This window comes from Tamandua tetradactyla, chromosome 12, assembly GCF_023851605.1.
Source record: "Tamandua tetradactyla isolate mTamTet1 chromosome 12, mTamTet1.pri, whole genome shotgun sequence".
Classification (NCBI taxonomy): domain Eukaryota; kingdom Metazoa; phylum Chordata; class Mammalia; order Pilosa; family Myrmecophagidae; genus Tamandua; species Tamandua tetradactyla.
This window is the reverse complement of record NC_135338.1, coordinates 50,854,823-50,881,657: the sequence shown is the minus strand read 5'-3', so window position 1 is coordinate 50,881,657 and position 26,835 is coordinate 50,854,823. Positions and strand designations below refer to the sequence as shown.

General features: G+C 40.6%; 1 protein-coding gene across 2 annotated transcripts; it reads right to left on the bottom strand.

Moving 5' to 3' along the window:
• Positions 1-13,554: 13,554 nt before the first annotated feature.
• On the bottom strand, positions 13,555-24,617 carry CALM1 (calmodulin 1). 2 transcript variants are annotated; one of them, XM_077123315.1, is made up of 6 exons: positions 24,380-24,617; positions 21,554-21,584; positions 20,505-20,648; positions 18,278-18,384; positions 17,343-17,478; positions 13,555-17,168 (listed from the first exon to the last, which is right to left on the bottom strand). In XM_077123315.1, the coding sequence occupies exons 1-6, from the start codon at positions 24,380-24,382 to the stop codon at positions 17,140-17,142; spliced, it is 450 nt and encodes a 149-aa protein (XP_076979430.1). In that variant the 5' UTR covers positions 24,383-24,617; the 3' UTR covers positions 13,555-17,139. The 2 variants fall into 2 exon arrangements, with proteins under 2 accessions (XP_076979430.1, XP_076979429.1); XM_077123314.1 differs by lacking the exon at positions 24,380-24,617 and having other exon boundaries at positions 21,554-21,590.
• Between the last annotated feature and the right edge of the window lie 2,218 nt (positions 24,618-26,835).

The window sequence follows — 26,835 nt, the reverse complement described above, 5'->3', positions numbered from 1 at the left end:
AACAAGCAAACAAAAACAAAAAAAACCCTATAGCTCAGATGCAGCTTCATTCAGTATTTTAACATGATACTTTACAATTAGGTATTATTGTGCTGTCCATTTTTGAGTTTTTTGTATCTAGTCCTGTTGCACAGTCTGTATCCCTTCAACTTCAATTACCCATTGTCTTACCCTGTTTCTAACTCCTGCTGAACTCTGTTACCAATGACATATTCAAGTTTATTCTCGAATGTCCGTTCACATCAGTGGGGACCATACAGTATTTGTCCTTTAGTTTTTGGCTGGATTCACTCAGCATAATATCTCTAGGTCCATCCATGTTATTACATGGTTCATAAGTTTATCTTGTCTTAAAGCTGCATAATATTCCATCGTATGTATATACCACAGTTTGTTTAGCCACTCTTCTGTTGATGGAGATTTTGGCTGTTTCCATCTCTTTGCAATTGTAAATAACGCTGCTATAAACATTGGTGTGCAAATGTCCGTTTGTGTCTTTGCCCTTAAGTCCTTTGAGTAGATACCTAGCAATGGTATTGCTGGGTCGTATGGCAATTCTATATTCAGCTTTTTGAGGAACCGCCAAACTGCCTTTAATTTTTTTTTATTAATCAAAAAAAAGAAAAATTAACACAACGTTTAGAAATCATTCCATTCTACACATGCACTCAGTAATTCTTAGTATCATCACATAGATGTATGATCATCATTTCTTAGTACATTTGCATCGATTTAGGAAAAGAACTAGCAAAACAGCAGAAAAAGATATAGAATGTTAATATAGAGAAGAGAATTAAAATAATAATACTAATAAAAATATATATATTAAAAAGGAAAAAGAAAAAAAACAAAAACAAAAGATACAAACACACAAACAAACAAACAAAAAACCATATTTCAGGTGCAGCTTCATTCAGTGTTCCAACCTAGTTACATTACACTTAGGTATTATTGTGCTGTCCATTCTTGAGTTTTTGTATCTAGTCCTGTTGCACAGTCTGTATCCCTTCAGCTCCAATTACCCACTATTTTACCCCGTTTCTAACTCCTGCTGGTCTCCGTTACCAATGATATATTCCAAGCTGATTCTCGAATGTCGGTTCACATCAGTGGGACCATACAGTATTTGTCCTTTAGTTTTGGGCTAGACTCACTCAGCATATTGTTCTCTAGGTCCATCCATGTTATTACATGCTTCACAAGCTTAGTCCGTCTTAAAGCTGCATAATATTCCATCGTAGGCATACGCCACAGTTTGTTTAGCCACCCGTCTGCCGATGGACATTTTGGCTGTTTCCATCTCTTTGCAATTGTAGATAATGCTGCTATAAACACTGATGTGCAAATGTCCGTCCGTGTCTTTGCCCTTAAGTCCTTTGAGTAGATACCCAGCAGTGGTATTGCTGGGTTGTAATCCATTCTGCCATTCTATGTCTTTTGATTGTGAAATTCAGTCCATTAACTTTTAGTGTTATTACTGTTTGGATAATATTTTCCTCTACCATTTTGCCTTTTGTATTATATATATCATATCTGATTTTCCTCTTTCTACACTTTACTCCATACCTCTCTCTTCTGTCTTTTCGTATCTGACTCTAGTGCTCCCTTTAGTATTTCTTGCAGAGCTGGTCTCTTGGTCACAAATTCTCTCAGTGATTTTTTGTCTGTAAATGTTTTAATTTCTCCTTCATTTTTGAAGGACAATTTTGGTGGATATAGGAGTCTTGGTTGGCAGTTTTTCTCTTTTAGTAATTTAAATATATCATCCCACTGTCTTCTAGCTTCCATGGTTTCTGCTGAGAAATCTACACATAATCTTATTGGGTTTCCCTTGTATGTGACAGATTGTTTTTCTCTTGCTGCTTTCAAGATCCTCTCTTTCTCTTTGACCTCTGACATTCTAACTAGTAAGTGTCTTGGAGAACGCCTATTTGGGTCTAATCTCTTTGGGGTACGCTGCACTTCTTGGATCTGTGTATTTAGGTCTTTCATAAGAGTTGGGAAATTTTCAGTGATAATTCCTTCCATTAGTTTTTCTCCTCCTTTTCCCTTCTCTTCTCCTTCTGGGACACCCACAACACGTATATTTGTGCGCTTCATATTGTCATTCAGTTCCCTGATCCCCTGCTCAAGTTTTTCCATTCTTTTCCCTATAGTTTCTGTTTCTTTTTGGAATTCAGATGTTCCATCCTCCAGTTCACTAATTGTAGCTTCTGTCTCTTTAGATCTACCATTGTAGTATCCATTGTTTTTTCCATTTTTTCTTCTTTGTCCTTCACTCGCATAAGTTCTGTGATTGTTTTTCAGATTTTCTATTTCTTCTTTTGTTCAGCCATGTCTTCTTCATGTCCTCCCTCAATTTATTGATTTGGTTTTTGAAGAGTTTTTCCATTTCTGTTCGTATATTCAGCATTAGTTTCTCAGCTCCTGTATCTCATTTGAACTATTGGTTTGTTCCTTTGACTGGGCCATATCTTCAATTTTCCGAGCGTCATCCATTATTTTCTGCTGGTGTCTGGGCATTTGATCAGATTTCCCTGGGTGTGGGACCCAGATGGTTGAAAGGTTTTTCTGTGAAATCTCTGGGCTCTGTTTTTCTTTTCCTGCCCAGTAGGTGGGGCTCCTGGCGCTCGTCTGTCTGTGGGGCAGTCGGCCCGGGAAACCGCGTGTGGAGGCGGGGGTCGCTGGCCGCCGCGGCTTGGGGGAGTGCCGGTCCAAATTGCCCAGCTGGCCCGAGACGCCAAGCGTGATGGGAGGGCCCCGCTATCCAACGTTCCCAGTCAGACCGGGGAGCCACATGCGTGGAGGGGACCGCAGTCGCCAGCTGCCCCGGCCGGGAAAACGCGCGCCCCTCGGGTATCTCACCGCAGCGGATTCTCCCTGCCCGTTCAGCCGTTCCAGAATGGGGTACGCTGTCTTTTTGGTCTCTGTCGTGACTCCGGAAGCTGTTTCGTATTGTTTCTGTTTCTTTAGTTGCTTTTCTGGAGGAGGAACTAAGACCCGCGCATCTTACTAAGCCGCCATCTTCTCCGGAAGTTCTGTAGTAAGTTTTGAAGTAAGGAAGTGTGAGTCCTCCAACTTTGTTCTTCTTCTTTAAGATTTTTATGATTATTCAGGGCCCTTGCAAGCCCATAAGAATTTGAGGATCAGCTTTTCCATGTCAATAAAGAAGGGTGTTTTAATTTTAATAGGAATTGCACTGAATTTGTAGATTACTTTAGGCATATTGACATCTTAAGAACATTAAGTCTTTCAATATACAAACATAGGTTGAACATGGGATAATCTTACATCTTCCTTTCCAGTTTGGATGCCTTTTTTTTTTTTTTCTCCTGCCTGAATGCTCTGGCTAGAAGTTCTACTATAAGGTTGAGTAACTGGTGAAAGCAGACATCCTTGACTTGTTCCTGATCTTAGGGGGAAAGCTTCCATCTCTCACCATTAAGTATGATATTTCCTGTGGGTTTTTCATAAATACTCTTTATCATGTTGAAAAAATTCCCTTCTATTCCTAGTTTTCTGAATGTCTTTATCATGAAAAAATGTTGAATTTTCTCAAGTGCCTTTTCTACATCAATTGAGATGATCATGTGGATTCTGTCCTTCATTTTATTAAAGGGGTTTATTACATTAATTTTCTTATGTTCAACCATCCTTGCATTCCTGGAATAAATCCCACTTGGTCATGGTATATAATACTTTTAATATATTCTTGGATTTGGTTTGTCAGTAATTTGTTGAGGATTTTTTCATCTGCATTTATAAGGGATGTTCACTGTAATTTTTGTGTCTTTTGATGCCTTTATCTGCCTTCGATATCAGGGGAATGCTGGCCTCATTGGATAAGTTAGAAAGTAATCCCTGCTGCTCTATTTTTAGGAAGACATTCAGAAGTATTGGTGTCAAATCTTTAAATGTTTGGAAGAATTTAGTGAACCCATCTGGTCCTGGACTTCTCTTTGTTGGGAGGTTTTTTATTACTGATTCAATCTCTTTACATGTTATAGATTTATTGATATTTTCTTTCTTTTTGCATCATATTAGGTAATTCGTATGTTTCTAGTAATTTGCCTGTTTCTCTAGGTTTTCTAATTTTTGCATGTAATTGCTCATAATACTCCCTTACAATACTTTTCATTTCTGCAAGGTCAATAGTAGTGTCTGGCTTTCATCCCTGACTATGGTTATTTGTATCCTCTCTTTCTCTTTGGCTGGATAAAAGTCTGTCAATTTTATTGATTTTTTTTCAAAGAACCAATTTTTGGTTTTGTTGATTCTCTCATTTTTCTATTTTCTATTCACTAATCTCCGCTTTAATATTTATTATTTCCTTCCTTCTACTCACTTTGGGTTTAGTTTGCTCCTCTTGTTCTAGTTTATTTCAGTGTGAATTTAGGTTACTGTTTTATGACCTTTCTTCTTTTTTAATGTAGGCATTTAGAGCTATAAATTTCCCTTTGAGCACTGCCTTCACTGCATCCCGTAAGTTTTGGAATGCTGTGTTTTCATTTTCATTCATCTACAGATATTTCCTAATTTCCCTTGTGATCTTTTCTATTATTTGTTTAATGCCATGTTGTTTAATTTTCACATATTTGTAAATTTTCCAGTTTTTTCTCTGTTATTGATTTCCAGCTTTATTCTATTGTGGTCCGAGAAGATACTTTGTATGATTTCAATGTTTTTAAGTTTATTAAGATTTGATTTGTGGCCTAACATGTAGCCCATCCTAGAAAGTGCCCCATGTACACTTGAGAAGAATGTGCATTATGCTATTGTTGGGGGAAGTGTTCTATACATGTCCATTAGGTCTAATTGGTAATTAGTGTTGTTCAAATCCACTATTTCCTTGTTGATCTTCTGTTTAGATGGTCTATCAATTATTGAACATAATGTATTGAAATCTCCAGCAATTATTGCAGAATTTCAATTTTGCTTCATATATTTTGGAGCTCTGTTGTGAAGTGCATATATGTTTATAATCATTCTATCTTCTTGTTGGATTGAATCTTTTATAAAAATATAATATTCTTCTTTGTCTCTTGTAATCTTTTTTGACTTCAAGTCTATCTTGTCTGACAATAAGATAGTCCATCAAAAGATGCTCTCTTTTGATTACTGTTTGCATGGAATATCTTTTTCTACATTTTTACTTTCAACTGCTTTGCATCTATGTACCTAAATTAAGCTTCTTGTAGACAGCTTAATTTGATATAGATAAAACATTCTTTTTCATTCAATCTACCAATCTTTTTACCTTTTAATAAGATAGTTTCATTCACATTTACACAAACTGAGAAGGATTTACTTCTGCCATTTAGCTATTTGTTTTCTGTATTTCTTGTGTTTTTTGTTCCTCAATTACTTTATTACCACCTGTGCTGATTTGAAATGATGTATGTACCCTACAAAAGCCATGATTAATCCTAATCCCATTTTGTAAAGGCAGCCATTTCTTCTAATCCCTATTCAGCATTGTATGCTTGAAACTATAATTAGATCATCTCCATGGAGATGTGATTTAATCAAGAGTGTTGTTAAACTGGATTAGGTTGAGGCATGTCTCTGCCCATTTGGGTGGGTCCTGATTAGTTTGTGGAGTACTATAAAAGAGGGAACATTTTGGAGAATGAGAGAGATTCAGAGAGAGCAGAGCAGAACGACACAGCCATGAGAAGCAGAGTTCACCACCCAGCAACCTTTGGAGATGAAGAAGGAAAATGCCTCCCAGGGAGCTTCATGAAACAGGAAGCCAGGAGAAGAAGGTAGCAGATGATGCCGTCCGTGTTCGCCATGTGCCCTTCCAGATGAGAGAGAAACTGTGACTGTTTGCCATGTGCCTTCTCACTTGAGAGAGGAGCCCTGACCATGTTCACCATGTGCCTTTCCAGATGAGAGAGAAACCCTGCGTTCGCCATGTGCCTTCTCACTTGAGAGAGAAACCCTGAACTTCATCGGCTTTCTTGAACTAAGGTATCTTCCTCTAGCTGCCTTTGATAGGACATTTCTATAGATTTGTTTTAATTGGGACATTTTTTCAGCCTTAGAACTGTAAACTAGCAACTTATTAAATTTCCCTTTTAAAAAGTCATTCCATTCCTGGTATATATTACATTCCAGCAGCTAGCAAACTAGAACACCATCTTTTTTTTGGTATTTGGTTGCTTTTTTGTAGTGTTACCCTTTTGATTGCCTTCTTCTTGCCTTTCCTCTATGATTTTTAGTCAATTTCTTAGTGGTTACCTTTTAATCACCATTAAACTAATAACAACCTATTTCAACTAGTATCAATCTAGTTTCAGTATTGCACAAACTCTCTATTCTTATATATCACTGTCCCTCCCCTTTTATATTACTTGTGTCTCAGACTACATCTTTGTACATTGTGTGCCCATTAACATAGATTTTAAATGTTATTTTACACATTTACCTATTAAGTCATACGGGGGGTAGTGAGCAGTTACAACCAAAAGTGCAATAAGTTAGAATTTTATATTTGCCTGTAGTTACCTTTACCCGTGTTTTATATCTTCTTATGGTTCTAAGTTCCTGTCTAGTGTCCTTTTGTTTCATTTTTAAGCATATTTTATAGGGTAGTTCTTCTGGTAATGAACTCTTTCAGCTTTTATCTGAAAATGTCTTAAATTTCTCCTTCATTTTTGAATGATTTTGCAACATATAGAATTCTTGGTTGACAAATTTTTTCTTTAAGGGCTATAAATATGTCATCCCACTGTCTTCTGGGCACATGGCTTCTAATGAGAAATCCACTGTTAATCTTACTGGGGATCCCTTGAATGTGACAAGTCACTTCTCTTTCATTGCTTTCATAATCCTCTTTGTCTTTGGAATTTGACAATTTCACTGTAAGTTGTCTTGCTATAGACCTCTTCTACTTGGAGTTCATTGAGCTGCCCGGATGTGTACACTCAGGTCTTTCATCAAATATAGGAAGTTTTCCACTATAATTTCTCCAAATACTTTTTTTCATCCCTTTCTCTCTTTGTCCTGGTGGGCCTCTAATGATGCATATGTTGGTAGTCTTGATGGTGTCCCACAGGTCCCTCAGGCTCTGTTTATTTTTCATTATTTTTTCTGTTCCTCACACTGGATCATTTAAATTGTCTTCAAATTCACTGATTCTTTCTTGTACTTGTTCAAATCTGTTGAATCCATCTGATGAATTTTTCACTTCAATTACTATACCTTGCCACTCCAAAATTCTGTTTTGGTTCTTTTTTTATAATTTCTATCTTCTTACTTTATTCAGACATTTTTCCAGTTTTCTTTAGTTATTTGTATCTGGAATCTTTAGTCCATTGAACATATTTAAGAGGCTTAATTTAAAGTTTTGACTAATATTTTCAATGTATGTGCTTCTTCAAGGATAGTTTCTGGCAATTTATTTTTTCCCCTGTGATTGGGCCATATTTTCCTGTTTCTTTTGTGTGTTTTATAATTTTTTGTTGAGAACTGGACATGCTGAATGTTACCTTGTTCCAACTCTGGAACTCTAGATCTCCCCCTTCTCTGAGATTGCTGAGTTGTTGTTGTTGAGGGCTGGAGCCATCAATCCAACAAAGGAGTAGTTTGACTTCTCCAAACTACTTATGCAAAAAAATGGAGACGGGAAAGAGAAAATGGGGTGGGATGGAAGCTACTGCCTCTTTAAGGCTCCTCTGCTGCTTTTGCCTGAGGGGGGTTGGAACAGTGGCCGCCCTCAGAGCTGGCCTCCCAGCTATCTGAATGGCTGACTAAAGGTTGTGATTAGCAACAAACCACACACACTTGTATTTAAGAAGACTAGTTCCTTATAGACCACTCTGGCACTGTAAGGCTGCATCAATAGCTGGGTCCCTACTGCTGTCTCCATGCAGTTGGGGATGGAGTATGGTAGATGCTGAACAGAGGGTGAAATTCACCCATATTTACAATTTACCAACCTTTCCTCCAGATTTCCTTGGTAGCTGCACAGTGCTCAAGACACCAGTGTTCCAAAATAACTGATTCAGACAGCTCAGTAGTTGTTTTGGTGGCGGCACTAATTCCTGGAATTCCCACACCACCATCTTCTCATCATCCCCTAATAATCTTTTTATAGAGCCAAATTTTTGTCTTTGTTGAGCTTCTCTATTGTATCTTTGTTTTCTGTTTCAATAATTTCCATGGCTATCTTGAATACTTCCCTTTTACTTTCTTTGGGCTTATTCTAGTCTTTTTCTAACACAAGTTGGATGTCTACCTCATTGATTTTCAACTTTTCTTCTTTTACATTATCCTTACTGTATATACAGTAAGGCTATAAACTACTTAAGCTGCATCTCATAATTTCAAAACACAAAATTCTTGTTTTCATTGTCCAAACCTTTTCTATTTTCATTATTTCATCTTAGATATGTTATTAGAAGGGAATTTTAATTTTCAAGCAAATGGGCTTCTTAAAGATTTAGTTTTGGAATTATTCTCTGTCCATTGCATTGTTGTCAGATAACATGGTCAAATATGATAGAAACATCTTTCTTATTTGTCCATACTTACAATAAGATCTAATATGTGGTCAAACTTAATAAATATTTCATGTGTACTTGAGAAGAATGTAAATTCTCTAATTGCTGGGTGCAATGTTCTCCATATATCCAAGAGATAAACTTATTGTGTGGTTGAAATCGCCTATTGTCTTCTTGATTTCTCAAATATAGAAAAAAGTATATTAAAATTACTATGATGCTGGATGTTATTTTTGTTTGTCAACTCTTGTTTTATACATCTTTATGCAATGTCTACATCAGTTCTTCTGTAGTCAAGTTGGTATATAATATTCATTGGCATGTCACTTCAGTTGTTTAATAATGTCATTTCTATCAATAGTCTATAAAAGGTCCTGAAAACATAGAAGTCACCTTTCATTATTTGGAAATCAAATTAGAAACATTTTAGGCATCAAACCTGAAAAAAATAAAAATCCAAACATAACTCTCACTCTTTCCATTAATCAGCTGCTTTTCTGAGCTGAAGATGTACATTCTGAATTCCTTCCTAGATACAGGTGGCAGTCTAATGGGAAGACTGGGCAATTATTTGCAAGGCTGAGTTAAAGGATTTATCCTGTTTGAACTGCTGGACCCGGACCCTGAGCTCTCTTCCAAAACCCTTCTAAAAGGATGAGCTCAAGACTAAGTCAACCACTGGGTTGTCACTCACTTCTGCGATTTGGGGAAGCAACAAGCTGAAGATATCTTTAAATGTCTTTGACCTTGAGTTGGAATCAGGTCTTGGGAGCCCAGGGGCCTGCATCACATTTTCCTGTTGAAAGTCAAGACTTTGGAAGGGAAGAGAGAAGGTGACAAGTGACCAAATGCCTTCACTTCCCATAGCTAGAAAAGTTTGCACCAGATTCAGCCATACTAGAGGGAGAGGCTCCTGGCTGGGGGGACAGTGGGCATCTCTCAAGAAACAGAACACTGATAGAAGCACGGGGCCCTAGAAGAGAGGAGGTGGTCAGAGTCAGGCCTCTGCCTGAGGATACAAGGTAGTAGGATATTAACAGAGCATGTAGAGAGGGCCTAACCACTGGCCTCTCTTGTGTTTGGTCAAATGCCTGTTTAAAATGGATTGACCTTCTAGCAGGAATGGGACCTCCATCATTCTCCAAAGGATACCAAGCTTGGGTGTGCCCAAAGATGTGCAGAGGCTTTCCATGTAGGCACACTGAGGGCATGTGCAAAAAGCTCTCAGGCCTGACCTGGTTGAGGGTCCAGCAGCCACCCATGAGCAGGTACCAGAACATTAAATATTGGCAACTGTCAGCTTCCAAAAGGGTGAGGAGTAGATGCTTCAACAGGAAGAGGTGATCCCCAGGAACCAGCATGAGTTGGAACATATGAACCAAATAACTGAAACTGGCCTCATTTTCTTCTGTAGTAATAGAATTCATATTGTAAGGAAGAAAAGAATGTTTTAAGCACCTTCCATATGCAACCACTATGCTAGAGGATTTCCATCAGCTTGTTTATTCCTACTGCCACTTTATGAGGAAAACATTTTCCCATTTCACAAAGAGGACACTGAAGCAGAGTTGTCATGCTGGAAGTCACATCACTTGGGAAGCCAGGATTTTAATGCAGATCTCTTTGAATACAAAACCTGAGTCATTTCACTACACCTTGTTGGTTCCAGAGTGGTTAAAAAATAAAAGAGGTGGGGGGCAAATATTAAACCTGAAGAAGACTTAAGGAGAGCATGTGGAACTGTCCTCACATACCCAAAGGTCTGCCTTGGGGAAACAGGATTAACTGTTCAAATGTTAGCTTCACCAAGCCTAACAAGAATCAATGAGGGAAGCTAAAGGAAGCCAATTCCAACCTATAATGTTCTCGCTGTTCTAACTGTCCAAAATGAAATGTGCCAAATGGCCTTTATTAGGAGATTGGTTAGCTAAATTATGCCATATTAATACAGCCAGCTACTCTAAAACACAAATATCTGATGTGAAGAGTTTGAATGTTGCATTTCTATTACAGTTTTAAATAATAAAGCACTGCACTTTAAAAAAATCTATACATACATGACTCCATGTATATGACATGCCCAGAATAGGCAAATCCAAAAACGCAAAGTAAATTAGTGGTGGTCAGGACTGGAGGGCTAGTGGGATGGAGAGTGGCTGCCAGCAGGATTTCTTTTGGGGATGATGAAATGTTCTGGAATTACTGGCGTTGACTGCACAAGCTTGTGAAAATACTAAAAACCACTCAATTGCACATTTTAAAATGGTGGATTGTATGGTATATGAATTATGTCTCGAGAGAAAAAGAGTAAGTTTATAATATATATGTATTTATGGGGAGTTCATGCTTAATGGGTAATTTTCTGTTTGGGGTGATGGAAAAGTTTTGGTAATGGATGGTGGTGATGGTGGCACAAAATTGTAATTAACACCACTGAATTGTATACTTGAAAGTGGTTAAAATGGGAACTTTTTATGTTGAATGTTACCACAATAAAAGTTTACAAGACACCACCTTAGTACTATACAACACAAAGAATGAACCCTAATGTAAAGTATGGACTCTAGTTAATAATAAAATTATAATATTATTGGTTTATCAACTATAACAATAAAATGGAGGTGGGAAAGGGGACAAAGGGCAAGGGAATATACATAGGGACTCTGGACTTTCTACATACCTTTTCTATAAACCTACAATTGCTTCAAAAAATAAAGTCTAACAAAAAAAATACATATATATATATACACACACAATATGTAATTGTACATAATAAAGAATATTATAGTATTATACTCCATTTTTAAAAAACTATACATAACAGTAAGGTCCTAATTTTTTAGACTATATATCTACATATGTATGATGAAAAAAATTTCAGAAGGGAATACAAAATGTTAATTAGTTAATGCAGTAGTGGGGCTATTCAATCTCACATTTTATACAATAAACAGCATTTCTTGTAAGAATCAGAAAAATACTTTTGTAAAAATGGAAATAGGCTGCCTATTGAGGTAGCAAACTTTTTGTCATTGGAAATATTCTAAAAAGTTTGAGAACCTTTCATTGGGCAGGATTTTGACCTATAATTCATGATCTAGTCCTTTTCAACTAAGATATTTTATAATTACATTTTATTTTTCATTTTTTAAAGGGGAAAAATAGTACTTATAATCTGCTATCTCAAATCTTGATTCTGATGATCTGTCTGTAAGGCAAAAAAAAATAAAACTACCTTTTACTGTAAGTGCAATAACAAAAAAAAAATCACAATCACAACTTACAGGGTATACTAAGACTCAAAAAGGAAAAAAAAATTAGTTTAAAAGCAAATTGTACATCCTGATATGCAGTCAGGATAAAAACATTATGCTGTAACAGACTGTTCAAGAAATTATCTTACTGATAGGAGACTGGAATTCCCCACTTCATCATTATAAAAATGAAAATAGAACTTTAAAATTTGATAGTAACTCAGTGCAGAAATACACCCTCTCCAAAAGGTTGCTGACACCCAGGGCAAACAGAAATAACTCTTTTAAGAAAAATGACTTTCTTCTTCTTTAACCTAAGTTTAGGATATACAATAAATTAAAAAAAATAAGTTTAAAATAATTGAATGAACGAAGAGCAGACTTGACCAAATTTACATTATTTGACGAGGAAGAAGTTTCCAGAATGCTGAGAGGGCTAATAAGATGGGAAGGAAAGCTAGTCAGCTCATTAGCCCCAGCTTGAAGCTTAGGAGCTCTGGAGCCTGAGCCAATCCCTCCCATTCCTTGACAGAGGGCTGAAGGCAGTGGGAGAGAAGTACTAAGCTATAAAAAAAAAAAAAAAAAAAAAAAGGACGCTTTATTTCCTTCTAAGGTATCCTGAGTCATTGGTGGCTCCAGCCCCCAGTGCCTGGGGAAGTTCAGCTTGAATCAGAGAAGTGTTTTCTGCACTACAGCTGCTGAAGACTGGATGGTGTCACTTGGACTGAACCTCTCTCAGGCCCAGTGGCAGCTTCCTATTTCCGTACTGGGACAAGGGTAGAAGTCACTTAATCAGTTTCTCTGACCCATGTTGCAATATGATATCAGCCTTATAGCAAGCTTACCTCCACTCCACCCCCAATACGGAGCTGCTGAGATTTTCAAAATCCCATTCGTCATCTCGAAGTCCACAGCATCCCTACACTATTTTGCCTCCTACTCTTTAGGCTGTGATTTCAATCCAATGCCAAGCCAAGTTGGCCGGAACCTGAAAAAATCCAGATGGTATCTAGCCCAATAACCTTATTTGAGCAAGGAGGATACAGAGGCCCAGAGAAGGTAAGGAACCTGCCCAAGACCACAGAGGGACAAAAAAAAAAAAAAAAAGCCACGCTTAGAGCCTCAGAACGGAGGGATCTGCCCCTATGGTGGTGCCTTATCCTTGTAGTTCCAGCTTCTGTTTAGTTCCCTGGATATGTGCATCAAGCCCTCTGATACACCAGGGGATAACCTGGTTGTTGCTCTGCTTTTCAGCCCTCTCACTGCTTCTGCGCAGTGGGAAACGAAACAGGAGAGGCAGCCTGGAAAGAATCCTTCTGGAAAGAGGTGGTGGCAAAGAGGCACCCTTTCCTGCTGGAAGACCTCATTTAAGAACCAGCACTGATTAAGGAAAAGGCTTCAACCTCAGGTTTCTGAATGGAAGCACAGGTCCCACCCCATTTTCCTCAGCTGCCCTCTCTTGACACGGCATTTTAGTTCCAAAATGTATTTCTATAATCAGTTCCTAAGACTTGGGTTAACATTGAGGTTGTCAGGTAATGAATATTTTTTATGATATAAACCTTTCTGCATGGATACACGAGATTAGGTTAAAATGTCAGCTATTAACACCCCAAATTAAACTAGATTAAGGCTGTAGTGGGATGTGCCCACTATATACGTGGCATATCTGGCCCCTCATGCTCACCTACCTTCCTTGAGTCCAGGTGGAATTACATTAGAGGGCAGGCAGGGCTTGTTCAGAGCAAAAGGGATTAAAAGCTATGCGAGCTAAAAACCTACACAGTCCGCAGTTAGAGATGAAAGGCTGCAGAAATGTTTATTGAATACAGTGCCAGGTTTATAAATAAAACTTATTTACAATTTCCATAGAGTTGGTCCCCCATCAGAGAGGTGGTTAAATCTCCAAACAGTTTATCTCAAGATTTACAGAAACGTTCAAGAGCATCTCCTTTTCAAATAGTCATGGTGAAGGACAATTTCAGCAATAAGAGAACTTCCACCATCTTTGCTACAGAAGTGTTTAATGAACAATAGAGTAGATTTGGAGAAAGAACACACACTCCACCCATGTCACTAGCTTCTTATGCCAAGGGATACAGACAGCAAAGTATTTCTCTGTCTCCTATGGAACTACTTCAAGGGTGAAAAAGAAAAATGGTTAACTGCCAGCTGAAGAGTCAGAGTAAGACACATTAGTGGAATCTAGTCACTGCCAAAAGGATAAATGTACTTAGGATATACAATAAATTAAAAAAAATAAGTTTAAAATAATTGAATGAACGAAGAGCAGACTTGACCAAATTTACATTATTTGACGAGGAAGAAGTTTCCAGAATGCTGAGAGGGCTAATAATCTGCTACTCCTCGGACATGGCACAGCAGCTCTAGGCCTACTGGACAGCCATTCGTTACAATATTGTTACAAGTACAGACATGCATTTATAAAGAGGATATAAAAATATGTACAATAGAGCTAATTTTCAATGTGTGTTAAGTTGCCAAAAGACATCAATTAAAGTGTGCAAAAAATTCATTTGTCAAAAAATCAGAAAAAGCCTTCCTTGGCAACAGTGCATCAAAAACCCACCTGAAATATCAAGATACGTTTGCCCTGCTCGACACCTACCCCAAACAGATGGAGAACAAACCTAGGAAAGTGTTTGCCAAGTACTCAGCAGTTTTTGTTTTTTTTTAATCTATGGCAAGTTCTCAGGCTAAAGCGGGATGCCAGTTAAACTAGTCACTTTTATATCTATATATATATGTATATATTTATAGAACAGTTAGAAGTAGGGGTAAGAGTTTACAGGAAGGTGCTAACTAAACCAACTTTAAAGAGTATTACCTGGACACCCAGCTATTACCTCTCACAAAGCAACATAAACTGCAAATATTCAAACCCTGGGCCAGTCGTCCCCCCAAATGCCAGGGAGAAAAGCAACAGGATTCCTCCTCACCTCTGCACCAACCGGCACTCAGCATTCCCTTGGGGGTAGGTATCTGGTTCCCAAACAGGATCCTGGCCATATAAGAATCTGGTCTTTTAAGATAGGCTGTGGGACCACTAAAATGGAGTCCACCCAGCTTCTAGAAAGAGACTTAGTGAAAGCGTAAAATAGGAAGAGAAGCAAAAACATGTCAAACCATCACTCTCCCAATTCCCTCTTTAAAAACTACCAGAAAGTCATAGACTACAGGCTAAAACCTGAGTCTAGGTCAAAAGACCATAAAAGAAACATCTAGGCCATTTCACTTACTCAAACACCTCCTGCAGACAGCTCAGAAGCTCTGTCCTTCCTATTTTACAAGTAGACGTCCCAACGTATTCTTGTGTTCCTTTCATATTCAGGGAATTTTGAAGGCAATCTGGGGTTCAGAGTGTCAACCTCTCCCTACCAACCCCCCAATCTAACGAGCAGTAGCAGAAGCAGCAGGTGGGTGTCTCCTCTCCACTGCTCTGACCCACCCCTCTGGCAGAAAATCTAAAAAGCTGCAAATTGCCAGAGAGACAGGGAGTAGGAGAGGAAGAAGCAAAGGGTCTTGATAAATCAGCCCTGAATGCACCCAATTGGCTGCCAAGAGCTCCTCACTGCATCACTAGTAGCCTGCACTGTTCCCTGGCAAATTAAAACCACCCAAACATTCAAAATCCTCATCTCCTCCCTAATAAGATGCAACCAGTGAACACAACGAAAGATGCACAGTCAGCCTTCATTTCAAAAAGAACACTCTGCTCCTATTTCTTTAAGGGGTCTTTTTAAACGTGCCAATTCCACTGCAAAAACCAGTACCAGCCTCTCTTACATTTGGGTTTACAGGTTTATAATTAGACCCAAAACTCATTCTGGGCTGGAGTTCTACTTTCAAGCTGGGGGATAACATTAGTCCTACTTGGGGAATAAAAAGCAAAGTCAACTTCAAAAAAAAAAAAAACAAAAAAACAAAAAAACGAGAAAGAAAAAAGAAGCTAAAATGCTAAGTATAATCCGAAATCACAACTCAAAAGGTGACTGGGAGTGTCTTTTAGAAATGAAGAGACTGGCTTAGAAAGTGACCGCTGCTTCTACCACACAGCGAGGATTGAATTAGACACAATAAATCATGTCTCTTGCACAGACAGTCTCAAGTAGTTACATAAAACACGTAATCTGCAGCTCGATTGAGAAGAACCCCTAAATACATGCTTTAAAGTGTTTTTTTCCTTCATTAAGAGCTCTACTGCCTGAATAGATCTTTACAAGTTACGTTTGGTGTGCTCACACACACACAAACCCTCCAGTGAAAACACAACTAGTCCTCCATGTCCATAAAAAGGGTGAAGCAAACCCATCTGCTTAGTTTTAGGCAGAGTCTGAGACTCAGAGGTTGGTGCGGGGCTCTCTGGAGGGAGGGAAACCCAAGACTGGGCCTTGGGCTTTTAAATGTGTGCTGGCCTCCCCTCCAGCTGCCTCGTCCCTGCCGTACAGATCTCAGCTTTACAAAGCATTAACACCACTTTTAAGTTAATGGTCATTTTATTGGAAAAAAAAAAAAAAAAGACTAGCATTTACAACTTGGAATGGACGGAAATTGTAATTTCTTGAAGAGCAATGTTGACGGTTGCGCTCAAGTCTGCAGCCTACTCTGCCAGCTCCAAGTCATGGTTCAGGAGGTTTTAAAAAAAGAGAGTCCAAAGATGCTCCCTTGGTAAAGGTTTCTTTTTTAAAAATGTGTGTGGACAGTAACAGCCTGACCCCATTTCGCTCTAGTGCAGTGCAGACCGCGTGGACCCCAGAGGCAGGCGCGCCGTCAGGCGGGGTCCTGCCACCACAGCTAGAGCACACGCAAGAACGGGGCTGTCCTACCAGTGGGGTCACGTCGTCACTGTTCATCCTTCACCCATTTCTCTGCACATCATCCGGAGGTAAACCAATTTTAAAAGTGTTTTCAGTAAACCAGCTAGGACAATTTAAGCTAACAAATTGAATAGAACCCTTTTGAATAAGTTTTGAATTTGTTTTTTCGTTTTTCGTTTTTAATACAAATGCCTGACTGTGCTCAATCGTCAAGCCGCATGCATGAAAAACTGGCCAGCCCAAACAGTGTATTAATCATTAGCAAATGGAACTTTAAGGAGTTCACTAAGTGCTTCCTTATCATAAAGGTAGTACAAGTAGTTATATTGTAAAACTGATGTGTAGCTTGATCTTTAGGGGACAGGACCACCAACCAATACATGCAGATTTTTTTGTGTGTGTGGACAGAAGGTACTTTTGACATTCAGTTTTGCTATACAGAAACAGAATGAATAAATGAACTTTTTTTTTTTGCAAGAGGTAAGTAAAAGATTCAATTTGATTCTTCTAGAGGGGGGAAAAGGAGTTGAAAGTAGGTCTTCATTTTGCAGTCATCATCTGTACGAATTCTGAAAAGACAAATAATCATAACTTTTGGTTATCTTCAAAAGTAGTTTCAATGAACAAAACAGCTCTACTCTGCATAAAGTAAAACCAGTGGATGTCTAGTGAAGAAGTTAACTTATTCACAGATTCTAAAGGTAAGATGATAAAAACAAAGCTACAGAAATGTAGTGTCTTACCTTCGTAGTTGACTTGTCCATCCCCATCAATATCTGCTTCTCTGATCATTTCATCTACTTCTTCATCTGTTAGTTTTTCTCCTAAGTTTGTCATAACGTGACGTAGCTCTGCCGCGCTGATATAACCATTGCCATCCTGTGAACAGTTGTTGATAATAGTTCAACACGGGCAAGTAGGTCTTATGCCCTCTCAAATTACTGCCAACTCTGCTCACATCGACAATTCTCCAATCTCCAGTTTCCACCTCTACCTTCTAGATACGTGCAACTCAGGTAACATAGAAAACGTGGGGGTTTCTCAAAAGTGAACAGAAATGAAAACTAGCAATCAAGAAACAAGGTGATAGGGAATAGGAAGCTAGAACTTAAAATGTGCAGGGTTATTATTTGGAATGGTGGGAATGCTTTGGTAATGGATGGTGGTGATGGGCACACGGCATGGTGAACATAATTAACAGCACTGAAATGTGTATCTGAATGTGATTAAAAGGAAAAATGCTGGGTTGTCTACATGGTAATAGAATTAAAATTTTTTTTTAATTCTTAGAACCGCACTAACCAAAGACTGAACCCTAACTTATACTATGAACTATAGTTATTAGTACAATTATAAAAATATGCTTTCATCAATTATAACAAAAGTACCACACCAATGGTAGGTGTTAATAATATGGTGGCATATGGGAATCCTGTATATTACGCATGATTGTTCTATAAACCCACTTCTCTAATAAAAAAAACCTCTTTATTGTTTATTATGCCAACCCTCAAACAATAAGATTACTGCAATAACTTAGGGGATTTGAAAAAGTGAGATTTCAGAGGTTCAGACATTTAGCGTAAGTGTTCTACCTATAACAGATTGTTAAGTTTTTATAATTAATTGAAAAAAAGAGCCATACTTAAATACCGCCTCAGTGCAGATGCAGGATTACCTTATCAAAGACTCTGAATGCCTCGCGGATTTCTTCTTCACTGTCTGTGTCTTTCATTTTTCTAGCCATCATGGTCAAAAATTCTGGGAAGTCAATGGTGCCATTACCTTAAATTTAAAAACAAACAGCTCATGTAAACTAAGCACTCAGGGAACACTACTCTGCAGTAATAATTTTAGAACCACTGCGTAGGATGGTTAAGCGCTTTCTAGGACAAAGTGGGTAATTATTTATTGGGCGGCATCATGCAAAAATGACCATTTTTGTAGGTTCAAAATGTTCAAATATTTCACAAGGCAATTGCGTATGTTTCAACCTAATATTCAGTGCCCAGGCTGGCATTTAATGAGGCAAAGGAAGTACTTATCTGGATTCATGACCACTGATGGGGTTTTATAGCTATACAGCAGTACAGGCTTAATCTTTCCACTCCCAAGGGAAGCACTCATGATCACCTTCCCAAATGAGAGAGAACTTAATCTGCCTTGGCTAGTGACACTAAGGACCCAAAGAAGGTCTTAGGTTTGCACTGCAGGTTTCCAATATCCTAACAAATACAAGTCTTAGTGAAGATAAAGTTTAAGATAGCAGGAAGAACTAACTGCTCTCTCATTGGCCATGAAGTCTTAGAAACCTCTGGTGTTTCTCAGCCACATTAAGTCACCTAATGATTTTCAACCCCAACTCAGCACCTTTATGCCCCAGCGAGAACAAGGCTCAGAGTGTTTGTGCAACCCAGACTGTTAATATTTAGGAAAACTGTCAGAAGAATCTATCCTATAGCCAGTATTCCTAACAACTCTTTCAATAAAACTAAGAGTTAGAGGAAAACCCTAAAGACAAACTACCAGATTAACACTGTAACTTGAATTAAAATGGAAAATAAAATTAGAAGGAAAAAAGCCTCAGGTTAAGTGACTTTTCATCTGTAGCTTTAGATAAAAATAATTTAGTGATCCCTTTGGGTCTCTTTGGCTTCCAAAATTTTAGTGTTGTTGATATTCATCCAAGATAAATTATCTGACATTGTATCTCACAGCCATGCAGAGATGATGCCCTTTAGTATCATCTTATTTATTCCTTGCAAACACTGGATTTGGTTGCCCGGCACAATTTCTTCCATCTCGTTCCACACAATATGAGGACCTAATGCACTTCTCCATATTGTGGACCAAGTTGCCTATCGTTGATGCAAAACCAGGAAGGAGCCATCCAATGTTCCTAGATCACTGAGCATCTTACCAAACTAGAGACCCAAGGGCAGCCTCTTTCTCCAAAGCAATATTAAGAGTGAAAGCAATCTTGGGAAGTAGCTTAAATGAGCTGAAACCTTTGTAAAAGAGCTTAATCCAAACACCCATATCTAAATATATGTGACCAGATGAATGTAATTCTACTAAGTCATCTTATGGTACAATATTTTCAAAAGTGGCTACTGCCAAGTCACTCATATAGAATATAAAGTCTAGATCTAAATAGTTTGTACTTCTTTTTAGCTTATCTTAAGCATTACGTTCTTCAATGTTACCTATTACATTACATTAGTACACAGATATGATTTACAGATACATACACATATTTTGGGTAAAGGGGTGTGTTCAAACACTGTTTACTGATGGAAGTGAGCAATAAAAGGTCTATTCTCCACCGTTCAAGTCCAGAGGAATGACCTGCTGGTTGGTGCCAACCACTAGGGGTTACTGCTGATCCTTCTGCCTCTGCACTTCATGAATCAGGTTCTGTAGGTCTATTCCCTACAGTCATCATGTTTCCTGTCTTTTCAAGTCTCACTTGATCTTCAAAATCTTTTCAACAGACAGATCTACAGCTTGTGCTGTACTCAGGTTGTAGATTTTCTTCTAAGGGTGCTCTTTACCCACTTCACTTGGGGTTTCTCCTTCTCTAAGAGGCAGGGCCATGGCTATGGACTTTTACTCCTCCACAGGACTCTGTGCAGACTCATGCCCCAGTTGATAAAGACTGAGCTATAGGTCACAGCAAGTAGGAAAAGAACAATACAGTGATCCAATCTAGGAAACGTCCTAGATAGTGAGGAGGGCTAAGAGCAGGCCCATTGTCTTCTACTGTAATTGTCAATGGCCGTAAGACAACCACAGAAAGGATTTTTGCACATCTGCTTACTCCGGGGACCTGAAAGGCAATCTTATAAATGGCTGAACTTGAATTACAACACACCGGCATTCATTCATAGCTCTAAAGCCCTTACCATCAGCATCCACTTCATTGATCATATCCTGTAATTCAGCTTCTGTTGGGTTCTGACCCAGTGACCTCATGACAGTTCCAAGTTCCTTTGTTGTGATGGTGCCATCACCATCTTTATCAAATAGGGAGAAAGCTTCCTTGAATTCTGAAAGCAAAAGTTCACCCTTTAGAATGAAGGTCTTTATCCAACACAGCCACAATACACACTTTCTTCAGGCTTGTCAAAAGCAAGCCATCTAAGCTATGCAATTTAACAGAAACTGTTTGGTCTTTATCTACCAAAATAAAGATTACAATAGCCCTATCAGACTTTATAACGGCCCATAAACAGTTACAGAGAACCATAATATTCTCATATTTTTAAAGAAGGCTAAGCTTGAAGATGCTCAAATTAGTCCTAAATCCAATCTGACACATGAAGATTGGTCCACAAGTTCCTAAAGGCCTCTTCCTATTAAATTTCTACAGCCATATGAGCCCCTGTTTCAGAGCAGTTTGACAGATTACTAGAGTGTTTCCTCTACACTACATTCAAAATGTATCAGAGGCATTCTTGGTTTTATAAAAAGAAATTTTGTCAAAGCAAGTCCTCCAGGGAATATTAAAAGCCAGAATTTCAACTACTGTAACTCCCTTCTCAATTATTACAGTGATGCTAATGCTCACTCTCACTCATTCCCATTTATTTCAGGATAGCAAAAACAAGCTTTCATGATGGATCACTAAAAGATCTATGGCATATGAATTTCTAAACTCAATTTTTTCAGTAAACAGTCCCAGCACAACTGCATTATATGAAAAGCTTTGCAAATGTGAAACACACACAAATATCCTAACAAGTTGGTATTCTCAGTGCCACTTCCTTCCACAATGCTACCTTCAAAAGATGAACAGGGAAGAATGACACATGACATGAATATTTCTATTTATTGTTTTCATTTGACTAAATCCTTTAAAAACTGACTGTGGAGGGGAGGGAACAGAGGAGTCACCAAAATTGAGTCAGGTTACTTCTGGCCTTCCAGGTATCCCCCGGAGTCTTCAACTTACCAGCAATCTGTTCTTCGGTCAGCTGATCAGCCTGCATGGAGAAAGAAAAGCTTGTAATTCAACCCACAACAGTTTGGTTGACATCAACATAGCTTTTCCAATTAAGTATAATTGTATAATCAATAGTGAGCTTAAAAAAAAAAATCAAACTTAAGAAAAAAAGCAATTATTTGAAAATTCAGCACTGCCATTTAGGGAAAACAATTAAAATGAAGGGAACTCTTTGGGCCATCTTAAAAACAAAGAATGACATGGAAGTGGTAAATCTGCTGGCTTTGAGTTTTCTTTTCTGGGCCTATGGCTTACAGCATGTTCTGAAGGCTAACTACAAAGGGTCAGTCCATAAATCTGAAAAATGGCACCTCTAGTGGCAAAAGGTCCTGTGGCACAGGCTGCAGCTGCAAGCTGAGAAAGAGCGCCACCTACTGCGCCAGAGACTCTGCAGTCCCCGCTTCCATCCAAGAATGGACCCAGCAGGACATAAGGGCTGCTGCAGCTGGCCATGAGGATGGCGACCAAGGCCAAGCTGTCAGCATATCTTGCACATTGCTGCCAGAGCTCCAAATCTTCAAATTCATGTTACGTAATGGCATTGGGTTGGATTAACGGGCTTTTATATCTATTTTACGAGATACAATTAAGTCGAAAAAATAAGTACATGGCAATGGGTTATCCCATAACTTCATTTCCATGCAATAAATGCTTTCTAGTCATTTAAATTATGCAGTTATTTGTTAAAAGCCTACCCTTCACAACGGCTAATGCCCTCAAATTACACTCTGATTCAGAAGTCAGAATATGTCTTATAAAAATTAAGTACGCAGAACACTACACAGCAATTACAGCTCCATGACCCTCTCTTTTCTGAAGGGAAGGAACCATCAAGTTTGCTGGGGATTATTCACCCAACCCACCTTAAGAATGACATAAGAGCTGTTCATAACAAACACTTTGCTCCAGCTGGTAATGGCCACCAAGGTAATTCTCACTTGCATTATTTGGTCTCTGCAACGCTGAACCTGTGCCTACAGTCATGGGAATTCAAACTCTCTAAGAGAGCTAATATGTATTTCGATTTTAATGAAGGAGGCCTAATGAAGTCCGTCGCAAAATAAGTCCAAATTTAAAGGTGATGGTATCAAGTTCATTTTAGCGCTTAAAATTCACATTTTGACAATAGGAATGTGTTCTGATATACTGATTTGGGGGAAAAAAACTTGTTCTTTCAAATAAGACTGGGTATTCCTTTCTATCCCAGTCCCTGCAAAGTTTGGTTTTCTTTAAATCAAACGAAGGAGACATGATTTATGTAACACGGGGCAATGTCTTGTACAACAGGAAGCACTGCCACACCTCACAAGAGAAAACTGTCACCATACCAGAGAAAACAAGTTCACTTCACCGGAAAAAATCTCGAGTTAGAGGGGCTGGGGGCAGCATCTGACTTCCTCAACAACAAAATCCCCCGCCCCCCAAATCGCCCTGGCTGCGGGGACAACGGGGCCCACTAACCCGGCTGGGAGCCATCACCCCACCCATCAAGCCTTATAAAAGGCTGCCGGTGATGTCAGTCATACCCGCCGACACACCCAGCGAGGCGCACAGACGCATCAAGCAACCTAGAAGCTGCAGAGAAAGTGGAAACCGAGAAGAGCATCTCCCTGCAGACTGGGAAGTGGCGTGGGGCAGCAGGGCAGGCGTGTGTGCAGAGGATGGCGGGGGTCGATTCGCCCCCAGGGTGGGGAAAGGGGCACCGCCCCTCGTCGGCCAGGAGGGCCCCCACTCCCACTCCGGGACCACGATGCAGGCGGGGGCCAAGAACACCTCCCGCCTCCCACCTGCTTCTGCTCCCGCAGGCAACGAGCCCGCCGCGCCGCCTCCTCCTCCCGGAGCAGAAACTTTGTGTCTCTAATGGAAACCGAGCCAAGCGCCAGCTCCCTCCTCCCCCGCCCCCTCCCCCCGCCCCAATTAGCACAAGCTGAGCTCCTCCCGCGGGAAGGGGCCTCCTGGTGGACCGAGGCTCGCGCACACCTTCATTCCTGCCTTGGGCGGAAGGCTTCTGGGGTGCGAACGCGGAGAAGGGAGCCCCAGTAATACCGCGAGGCACCGCCCGGGTGGAGGGCGGCCGGCCCGCGGCTTCCGCCCTCTCCGCCCCCCACCCCTCGCCTTCCTGCCCCCACCCTTCCCCGGCTCCTTCCTTCCCAGCCCACGCCCGCACCGCGCCCCCCCAAAAGGGAGGAGGCGAGAGCAGCTAAGGGAGGGCGCCCAGCGGGATCCGCTGGGGAAGAGTTCTGGCGGCGTCCCTCAACCCCGAGCCCGAGCAACGCGCGACACCCGCTCGCTCCGGCCCATTCATTCTGCGAGGCCCGCCCGACCCGCCAGCCTTCGTGCCTAGGGTGGGGTGGGACGACGTCTACTTCCCGGCCCCGCCCGGCTGCCCCGCCCCCCTAGGGCCCCGGCCCAGGCGCAGCGCGGCGGACAGCCCGGGTGCGGCGCGCTGGATGCAGTGGGTGCAGGGCTGGGGGGAGGGGATGGATGCGGAAGGCCCCGGGGCAGCCGAGCCGGAGCCCCAGCCGGTGGACAGCCCCATGACCAAGTACACCCCCAAGGACGATGGAACCAAAATTTAAATGAGGATCCCAGACAGAGGAAATCAAGATGCAAATCTCAAATGCATCCTTCTTACCGGCAGCTGGTGAGTGAAACCCTGAAAGAGGGTGGGGGAAGGAACCACCCACCCAACCCCTGAAAAGCAAGAATTCACAAAAACCTAGGAATGAAAGAAGCACAGATGCTGCTACGGCCGCGTTTCCCACTCGAACCTACCATGGTGCGAGCGAAGGGTGGAAGCGCAGAGCGAGCGAGGGTGGCTGCACCAGTGCAGGGATTCTGACCGCGGGGGTGTTCCCGCAGCTGCTGCCGCCGCTGTTGCTGCTAAAACGCGGTGTGAGCTCTGCGCGGTGCCACCGCCGCCTGCGCCGCTGCCGGACTGCAAGTAACGGCGCCGCGCCCACGAGACTCTCCGCGAGACTCTCAACACCACTGCCTGAGCGCGACCCTGCGCGCCGCAGTATATATAGGACGTGCCGTATCCCTCCGCCGCTGCCGCCTCGCGCAGAACGACGCTGCGGTAGCCGGACCTTGACCGCCTGGCCCCGCCCCTCAGCCCGCCCGGCCTCCCACCCCCACCCCCGGCAGCCGCGGCGGCTGTCCTGGGCTAGGGAGGGGTGGGGGGTTGGTGGCGGGAAGTTCTTGGACACGGGCGCGCGGTTGCCTGCAGGTGCGCCAGGGGCCTCACGGCGACGCCCGTACGAGGCCCGGGAGAGGACAGACCGTCTGCATATCCCCGACCTTGGGGCGGCCCTGGGCGTGGGAAGCTCCCCGCCCCTCACTCCCACCTGTGTGGGACCCCTCCCCCCAACATCGCCAATCGCTCTAACAAGGCTTCGGGGTTCCGCTTACCCCTGGTCCTTGGGTCTCCCACGGGCCGATTCTTGTTTGGGGTTGGGGGGATGTTCGCGAGGGAGGCAGGGGGAGGGAGCGAGAGAGGAATTGACCGCACACTTTCAGCTGCCAAAGAGAAGGGTCCGGAGGGAGCAAGACTGGGCTAGCTTTCCTCGTGGAATAAATTGGCTAGACCTTTTTTATTTTTTCTCTCCAAATTTTGAAATAATATCTGTGGCAAATTAAATATGCTTATTTTCTAAATCTGTGTCATGCTCATATGCTTAGCCAGCCTTATTTTTAATGTTTTACCATCCCAGTGAATATTTTTCTAGTATGCCTGAAAAACATTTCTCCCGTTTCTGTTCTCTCCTTCATATGGAAAATAATATTTATCCTGGCTCCAATTTTACTGAAATTAATGTACCAATGCATCTTCTATAGACCTTAAAATACATGTCTATTTATTTATTTATTTTATTTTCCTGGTCCTGAGAGGGATCCAAATCTATATTCATAAATCCGTAGACACAAAGAAGGGGAAAAATAGATATTCCGAATCCTCTAAAGTACGGCTGGTACATACCGCTAAATACTTCTGTAGAGCTAGATCGTATTTTAACCTACATCCTTGATTATCTTTCTTTTAAAATAGTATTTCATCTTTAAGCCCACTAGTGTTTTCAGTTTTTCCGTAAACTAGAAAAAAAGACAATTTCCGTCATTAATTTGAAGCCCAGAACTTGTAGGAGTCTTAACAGAATGCTGCAGTTTCTTTTCTTGCCAAAGCGGAACGCAGAATTTGGTCTTTTGTTTACAGGGCCGGGGCAACAGTTGCAAGTTATCATTTGCTTACTCTTTCAGAGAATGTGCAGGGTTTGATTGACATGCTCTGACAGGAAGGGCTTTGCTTGGGTATGTTTGTTTCTGGCGTTGACAAACTCTGCAGAAAGATGTTTTCAGAGAATGTAAAACGTTAGGCAAATGCCTCAGGGCTTCTCAGTGTAACTTCAGAAAAGATGTCCGCATCTGTAGAGCCGCTCTTCTTACTGATACCCCTTCTGGAATGCCGCAGAAAAGGTGAATATGCTGCTCAATTTAAAAAGAAGCTGCAATTAGCACTAGCAGGCCAGGTAATGGTACTGTCTTGTCACTGCAAATTACAGGGATATTTTATTCACTTTACAAATCCACACCAAAAAATAATCCTACACTCATGAGGAAAAACACGGGTAGGAATAAAGTGTACATATAAATGGGAAAAGTGCGAATAAAGAAATAGATGGAAAGGTACTTAGAAACTAAGTCCATTTAAAAAATATTTATAATAACCAGTGAGTTACAAGTCTAAATGGCCAAATACATCATTAAAACTGCTTTATTCCTAAGAGAATGTTTTTTTCTGTCAGGCTTCTTATATAGTAAATATTTTTTAAACGTGGTATGCATTGTGTAAGTAAAAGGAAATAATGGCCTAGAAATGAAATATTTTTAATTATTAAGGATTCACTTCCTTCTAATAGTCTTCAGTTCCTTATAAGTATTTCGATTGCTACAATCTATGTTTTTGAAAGCCTGCCATTCTCTAAAAGAATATTTTTTCCATTGTCCCCTTAACTTTATTTCACTCAAAATATAGTGAAACTCTTTTTCATGATTTTACTTGCTAAAAATTTTAACTTCTAAAACAAAAAGTAATTTTATTTATATTAAAATTCATTATTCTGTCCTGGTTAGATTCCTGGTGCCTGCCCATCCTAAAAGAAAAGTCTTAATAACAATTTTGGGCGGTGCAACGGTGGCTCAGTGGCAGAATTCTCTCCTGCCATAGCAGAGAC

What these genes read in the sequence shown, in the direction of transcription:
- CALM1 (XM_077123314.1), bottom strand. Translation starts at nt 21,590, where the DNA reads ATGCAGGCTGATCAGCTGACCGAAGAACAGATTGCTG. An exon ending in GACCGAAGAACAGATTGCTG is followed by an intron (nt 20,649 to 21,553) that starts GTAAGTTGAAGA and finishes TTTTGCTTTCAG; the next exon opens with AATTCAAGGAAGCTTTCTCC. An exon ending in TGGACAAGTCAACTACGAAG is followed by an intron (nt 17,169 to 17,342) that starts GTAAGACACTAC and finishes TTGTCTTTTCAG; the next exon opens with AATTCGTACAGATGATGACT.